Source organism: Gadus macrocephalus, chromosome 11 (assembly GCF_031168955.1).
Source record: "Gadus macrocephalus chromosome 11, ASM3116895v1".
NCBI classification, from domain to species: Eukaryota; Metazoa; Chordata; class Actinopteri; order Gadiformes; family Gadidae; genus Gadus; species Gadus macrocephalus.
Window position 1 is genome coordinate 7,125,229 of NC_082392.1, and position 7,500 is coordinate 7,132,728.

Here is a 7,500-nt window from a genome sequence, read left to right on the forward strand (position 1 = left end):
GGGCATTAGAATGGTGGCCGTTAGTGAATGGATCCAAGCGGTTGTGGATGGTATATGGTTAATGAGCATTGCTCTAAAAGGGATCTCGATCCCTTTTAGAGCCTGTTCAAACATTTCTTTAATGATAAGATCAATCAGCATTCAGGGGTATTTCGGTTTATGACCAGCCACAGTCTGCCCAAAAAAAAGAAAGAATTCAAGAGCAATCAAAACTATATATGATCAGAAATGGACTCAATGAGGAAGTAAAAAAATTAACACAAAAACTTTTCTCAGATTAGAATATGTCTTTGCTAAACTTGTAACCCGCATTTGGCAGGAACAAAGCAAGCAAGCAGGTCACTTTGATTGGCCTGAGCTTTGTAAACAATGTAATCAGTGTCATTGGGAAACACAAACGGGAATACCGGGATGGTCTAAAGAGGTTTTTCATGTGATAGTGGTATGAATGTCAAAGGGTTGTAGGATCAAACTCCAATGTCAACAGTCTACCTGTATGCATCTATGAGCAAGATGCATAAACCTTACCTGCTCGTAATAACCACTTCATTGTGAATGGTTCAGGTAAAAAGGTTCGCCATTAGCGAGATGAAGAGAACCCACAAAGAGGTTCTCTTCCAGACATATGACATTTACTACTTAAAAGAAATAAAAAATAAAAAGGAAAAAAGGTGAAATTCTGAAGCCTTCTTCATAGGAATGTGCCGTCTGATGGCAGCGCTGGAGACGGCATTAAAGGTGACTCTGAGAGCAAATGACAAGAGACAGCCGGGCTGAAGATCAGGCAGAGGGGGAAGGCGCATGTGTTTGCCAGGATGACACAAAGTGAGATAGATACGGGTGCAGTGCGGCGGCTCCGGGGGGGCCACACACAATGCCTTTAATTGTCGATAGTCAATTTGTTTAGCAAGTTAGCGACACTAATCGCCGGGAGAGAGAGCGAGAGAGAGAGAGAGAGAGAGAGAGAGAGAGAGAGAGAGAGAGAGAGAGAGAGTGAGAGTGAGTGATAAGAAGAAAGAGCACGAGGGCGGGTGGAAACTTTGAACAAAAGGAGCTAGTGTTTGCCTAGGTGGGAGAAAAAAACCTCCTTGTATGTCCAGGCACACGGATATGGAAATGCTATATGCAGATGTGCGTTGTGCTGCGGTGGGATTTGAGTGCGGGAGTGTGCGTGTGTGTGCGGGAGTGTGCGTGTGTGTGCGGGCGTGTGCTCTCGCTCCCTCACTTGGCGGCGTCCTTGCGGAGCTGCTCGTGCCTCATGAACAGCTGCTTCCTCTCCTGGAAGGCCTTGCGCACCGTGTAGCCCTTGTACACCGCCTGGATGGAGGCGGCCGCGATGTCTTGGATGGCGGCGATGGACAGGGCGCCGTGCTCCAGCATGAACTGAGTCACCTCGCTGTGCTCCCCCAGCAGAGCGTAGTCCAGGGGCGTGTACCTGCCGCACACACACACACACACACACACACACACACACACACACACACGCACGCACGCACACCGATGCACACACGAAAAGACACACACACACACACACACACACACACACACATGCACACTCACTCGCATACATGCACACACACACAGACACACATACATGCAGACACGCACACATAAACACACACAAATGCAAATCAAGAGAGAGAGGCCGACCGGGAGGGACACACAAACACACATGTCACACACACGTACATACACCCACGCACAGACAGTATTGATCATTTGCATGCAAGTGCTGGTAAATGTTACACATGCACATACATGTACTCAGTAAGCTGAACTTCCCTCGGGCAGTTTCGACATATAGATATAACACCAAGTCGAAACTCTTTAATGCGTGTCCTTTTTCCGTATCGGGATGGGGGGGGTTGAGGAATGTTTTTTTAACGTTGTGTGTGCGACTCGCACGCACCTTTCCACATCACAGACGACGAAGGCCTTAAGAAATCAGCTAGAGTGGTGGCTACTGGGCTCCTCCCTGTTTGTGTGTGTTCAGGGTGGTCGTCTCCCTCAGCCCTCCTCTGGCCTGTCCTCACCTCTCCTCCGTGTGCTCCATGTGGTTGGGGAAGGCTTTGTACCCCAGGAGCAGCTTGACAGCGTCCAGGTAGCCGTTGTTGCAGGACCAGTGGAGAGCAGTCCTCCCCTGACACACAAACACACACAGAACATCCCATCGTACATCCTGCACATCCCCCAGCGTCCCCCCATCCCCCATCCCTCATCCCTCATCCCTGTCCCTTCTTGAGGGAAATGGTACCTCCTTGTCCTGGATGTTGGGGTCGGCGTTGTTCTCTATGAGGACCGCCATGCAGGTGATGTAGCCCCCGTACGCAGCGCACTGCAGAGGAGTGCGCCCCGCCTGGTCCTAGGCGCCGGACACAGGGGGAAACCCTCTCACAACCATGGACACAGGCTGGACTATAACTGGGTCTCCCATGACATGCATGGCTGTGTGTGACTGTCTATCACTCATCATTCTGGATGAAGTATGCTTTGTATTTGTTTGTGCGTACGTGTGTGTCTGTACCTGCACGTTGGGACTGATCCCGTTCTCCATCAGCACCTGGCACACCTCAGCGTTCCCGCCCAGGGCGGCCCAGTGAAGGGCCGTGTGGCCGTCCACGTCCACCAGGTCAACGCGCGCTGAGCCTGCAGCGTGTGAAGGCAGTGGACCCGTTGAAAAGGTCCCCTGCAAGACTCCAGTCTCCACATGCTCAAGGCCCCATGAGACCCAAGTCCCCATCCAACTTCCCCACAGACCAACGCAGAGCTCTGTCGGTGAACATGTACGAGCCAGGCCTACCCTTGATGAGAGTGAGTATGACGTCTCGCTGCCCCATCTCACAGGCCCGGAACAGCGGCGTGTGCTTCATCACGTCCAGAGAGTCCACCATGGCACCCTTCTCCAGCAGCAGGTGCACCGTGCTCACGTGGCCGGAGAGGGAGGCTGCATGCAGGGCTACACGCGTGCGCGCGCACACACACACAGAAATATACACACACTGGTCATCAAAACCAGATAGAACAAGGACAGCAGAGAGTTTGAGTCAAGGGAATCATGGAGGGGAATATAGGAGATCCAACCAGGCAATAGACTATAGATAGATAGATAGATAGATAGATAGATAGATAGATAGATAGATAGATAGATAGATAGATAGATAGATAGATAGATAGATACTTTATTAATCCCGGGGGAAATTCAAGTATCCAGTAGCAGCCGAAAACATACGTAAAAACAGTGCAGATGGATGTGCAAAAATACAGATATAAATAAATATAAATAAATAAATAAAATGTCCATTGTTGTTATCTATTGTCCTCCCTGCCTTTACTGGGAGCTGTTGTACAGTCTGATGGCCAGGGGGACGAAAGAGTTTTTTAGTCTATTAGTGGAGCTGGACTGGGACAGCAGTCGGACTATGCCACACTGCCTACTGCGCCTCTGGCCTGCTTCTACTCCCCCTCTCCTCCCCCTGGAGCTCTTGGCGGGGCTAAGCCCGGTGGAGGGTTAAGCAGACAGAAACAAGTTCAATGAGAAGGAATCCAGTGCAGCCTCCTCGTGGCTAAACGCTGCGTGTCCCCAGACAGGAGGGATTAGAGTCAAGTGCATGGAAGTGATCCCAGCACCAGCCTTCACCCCGTCTCATTAGCATGACTGAAGCACTACATATTATTCATGCATAAACAATTACTGCCTCAATAAGCAGAGGGGCGGAGGCCCTGGAGAGTAGGGCTCTCAAAAGCCTAGCGGACAGGGCATGTGTGTGTGTGTGTGTGTGTGTGTGTGTGTGTGTGTGTGTGTGTGTGTGTGTGTGTGTGTGTGTGTGTGTGTGTGTGTGTGTGTGTGTGTGCGTGTGTGTGTGGGTGTGTGTGTGTGTGTGTGAGTGTATGTATGTTCAGGTTTATTGTGTCTTCACTGCCAGATGATGCACGTGGTTTCTCTTTGGATGAAAATGGGCTAACCTATGCTCTATGTGTGTATGTGTGGGTGTATTTACATGCAGTTGATGGTGTGTGTGTGTATGTGTGTGTGTGTGTTGGATCGCCAGACAATTCAATCATGGGTTACAATAGCAGTGGCCATGATCTGTACAGCAAGCTTACTGGGTTACACTAATTTGCCTGAAACTATTACTTCCCTGACCCTATTCCTGTCTCTCTTAGTCTCTGTCACTCTCTCTCTCTTGCTCTCTTACTCTCTCTCTCTCTCTCTAACTCTATCTCTCTTGCTCTCTAACTCTCTCTCTCTCTCTTTCTCTCTCTTTCTCCATTTAACTCTCTGTCTCTTGCTGTCTTACTCTCACTTTCTTTCTCTCTCTTGCTCTTTAACTCTCTCTCTCTTGCTCTCTTACCCTCTCTCGCTCGACCGCCCTGAGGGTAATCCCCCTGTGCTTCGTTTCCACACATTGGGGGAGAATCCCCTGTGACATCATCATCGCTGGGCTAGTCCAACACCTACGTCTCCTCGGGTGGCGAGTTCCAAAGTAAACAGCAGAGCAGCCCACATCGTATCTCCTTTGTCTGTGTACATGAGTATCGATCGTTTGGATTTTGACTTTTTCTCTAACATGGATGTGACCGTGTGTGTGTGTTCTTATTTGTTGCACATTTGAACTGATCTCAATAAGATGTGTGTGTTCCAGCGCAGGGGATTAGAGGAGGAGGTGGAGGAGGAGTTGGAGGTAGAGGAGGAGGAGGAGGAGGAGGAGGAGGAGGAGGAGGAGGAGAAGGTAGAGGAGGAGGAGGAGGAGGAGGAGGAGGAGGAGGTAGAGGAGGAGGAGGAGGAGGAGGAGGAGGAGGAGGAGGAGAAGGTAGAGGAGGGGCAGGAGGAGGTAGAGGAGGTAGAGGAGGGGGAGGAGGGGGTAGAGGTGGTAGAGGAGGAGGTGGAAGAGGTAGAGGAGGAGGAGGAGGGGTTAAAGGAGGAGGTGGAGGTAGAGGAGGAGGAGGTAGAGGAGGGGGAGGAGGAGGAGGAAGAGGAAGAGGAGGGGGTAGAGGAGGAGCTGGAAGAGGTAGAGGAGGAGGTGGAGGTAGAGGAGGAGGAGGAGGTAGAGGAGGAGGAGGAGGTAGAGGAGGAGGATGCAGAGGAGGGGGAGGAGGAGGAAGAAGAAGAGGAGGGGGGAGGTGGAGGAGGTAGAGGAGGGAGAGGAGGAGGATGCAGAGGAGGGGGAGGAGGAGGAGGAAGAGGAAGAGGAGGGGGGAGGAGGAGGAGGAGGTAGAGGAGGGAGAGGAGAAGGTAGAGGAGGTAGAGGAGGAAGAGGAGGAGGAAGAGGTAGGGGGAGGAGGTAGAGGAGGAGGAGGAGGTAGAGGAGATGAGGAGGTAGAGGAGGAAGAGGAGGTAGAGGAGGAAGAGGAGGTAGAGGGGGTAGAGGAGGAAGAGGTAGGGGGGGAGGGGGAGGAGGTAGAGGAGGAGGAGGAGGTAGAGGAGGTAGAGGAGGTAGAGGAGGTAGAGGAGGGGAGGAGGAGGTAGAGGAGGAAGAGGAGGTAGAGGAGGTAGAGGAGGGGAGGAGGTAGAGGAAGGGAGGAGGAGGTAGAGGAGGGAGAGGAGGGGAGGAGGAGGTAGAGGAGGAAGAGGAGGTAGAGGAGGAGGAGGGGGTAGAGGAGGAAGAGGAGGTAGAGGAGAGGAGGGGGTAGAGGTGGTAGAGGAGGGGAGGAGGAGGTAGAGGAGGCGGGCCGCGGCTCACCCGTGCCCCCGTACTTGTCGGCCATGTTGATGTCCATGCCGGAGGTGAAGGACAGCATGGTGCGGATGACCTCATCACTGCCCTTGCCGGCAGCCCACATGAAGGCGGTGCGCCCCTCCAGGTCGGGCTCGTCCTTCACCGAGGGGTGCGACAGGAACACCCCCACCGTCTCCTTTGGGCCCGCACCCACACACACACACACACACACACAATATACACACAATGCATAAAAACAAACACACATACAGACAATATACAAGGACACACACACAATACATAAAACAAACAAACACACACACATAAAATATCTAACAGACACGCACAAACAATTCATAAGAACACACAGGCACACACAAAACATAACACACCCACACACATGCAAACATTATATGTAAGAAATCACACTCACACATACACACACAATATCGAACAACACACACTCACTCACGCACACACAATACATAAAAAGACACACACACAAACACACAGGCACACAAATGTCAACATACAGAATTGTGCCCTCTTCAATGGCACAGCAAACCCACATAGAAGCAAACTTAAGCAAATACAGTTGCAAGATTTAATACCTATTTGCGGGCACCACAAACCAAAAGAGTAACGGTCACGTCAGATCGATACAGGTCTCCCACGAGTCACTCACTAGTCACTCAGATCAGATGAAGTACTGCAGATGTGGTTTACATAGGTCTCATGAGTGTGTGTGTGTGTGTGTGTGAGTGTATGTGTTTGTGTGATAGCCACCCACGGCGTAGTTGCTCTGGGCTCCATAGTGAAGGGGCGTGGCTCCCTGGCTGTCGGACGGGATGGTGCCTGAGGTGTTCCTCTCCAGCAGCAGGTGCACGATCCTAGCATGGCCTGACACAGCATGACCACAACATACACGGACGTTAACAGAGGAAACATGTGGGACATGTTGATGTCGAGTTAATAACAACAGCAAAGGTAAAAAGGAGACCCTTTAGCAATGTTGTCATGTGTGGGAGCTAGGAGGCAACGTTTCTCTTGACCCAGATGGTCTCCTGACAAAGTGCCAAATTGTGGGTCCGCAGACATGCCACATATACCTGTAGTGCGCGGGAGGAGCGCGGACAGAGGCACCGCCCCAATGAACCAACTGTTATATGTAGGCCCCAGGGGCCTCGCGTGTTTTGAAGATCCTCCTAGACTGAACATCAGGACCAGCACACCTGAACCCAAAAAGGCGAGCCCATTGAAATGGCTCTCCATGTTACGGCGTCTGCCGTGGATGCTGGCAGGAGCTAGGATCACTCTGTGTGGTTTGCCTGTCTGTGTATTGTCCTGTTTTGTGGCGGAGCTAGCGGACTCCATTCTCTCCGGAGTCCTCCCTTCTCCGGCTCAACCACACACACACCTGTGGATCATCAGAATCAACGCTTCCTGCTCATCTACTCCGGCTTCTCAACCCTTCGTCGCCAGATCGTCAAACAGTCTACCTCCGTTAATAGCGTCCCTGGTCTCTATGTATCTTCGTCCTAATATGCTCTGCTCCTGTCCAGACCGCGTCTGACCGCCGCGGCGCTGTTCCTCCACGCTGCCTTCCTGGTTTCCACATCGACCCGGCTGGCCTTCTGCATCGACGAGCCTCCGCTCATCCCCATCGAGTAAACATTTGAGCTATACGACCCTCGTCTGTTGTCGACCCTCGGGCCGTAACGGGACACGTACGCGTTCCGGCTGCACGTTCCGCAGGACAACTCACCCAGCAGCGCGGCCCAGTGCAGCGGCGTTCTGAACAGGTTGTCGTACGCCGTGACGCTGCAGCCGTGGTACGAGGTCA

General features: G+C 52.1%; 1 protein-coding gene across 2 annotated transcripts in view; it reads right to left on the reverse strand.

Moving 5' to 3' along the window:
• The window catches only part of invs (inversin), a 25,521-nt gene that overhangs the window by 5,586 nt on the left and 12,435 nt on the right, over nt 1-7,500 (reverse strand). For both annotated transcript variants that reach the window (XM_060066023.1, XM_060066024.1), the window contains 8 exons: nt 7,423-7,500; nt 6,448-6,557; nt 5,682-5,853; nt 2,801-2,956; nt 2,525-2,646; nt 2,255-2,362; nt 2,034-2,140; nt 1,226-1,435 (listed from right to left, as the gene is read on the reverse strand). The exon at nt 7,423-7,500 is cut by the window's right edge and continues 103 nt beyond it. In XM_060066023.1, the coding sequence (XP_059922006.1) occupies nt 1,226-1,435; nt 2,034-2,140; nt 2,255-2,362; nt 2,525-2,646; nt 2,801-2,956; nt 5,682-5,853; nt 6,448-6,557; nt 7,423-7,500 (1,063 nt within the window). The remainder of the gene's footprint in view (nt 1-1,225; nt 1,436-2,033; nt 2,141-2,254; nt 2,363-2,524; nt 2,647-2,800; nt 2,957-5,681; nt 5,854-6,447; nt 6,558-7,422) is intronic.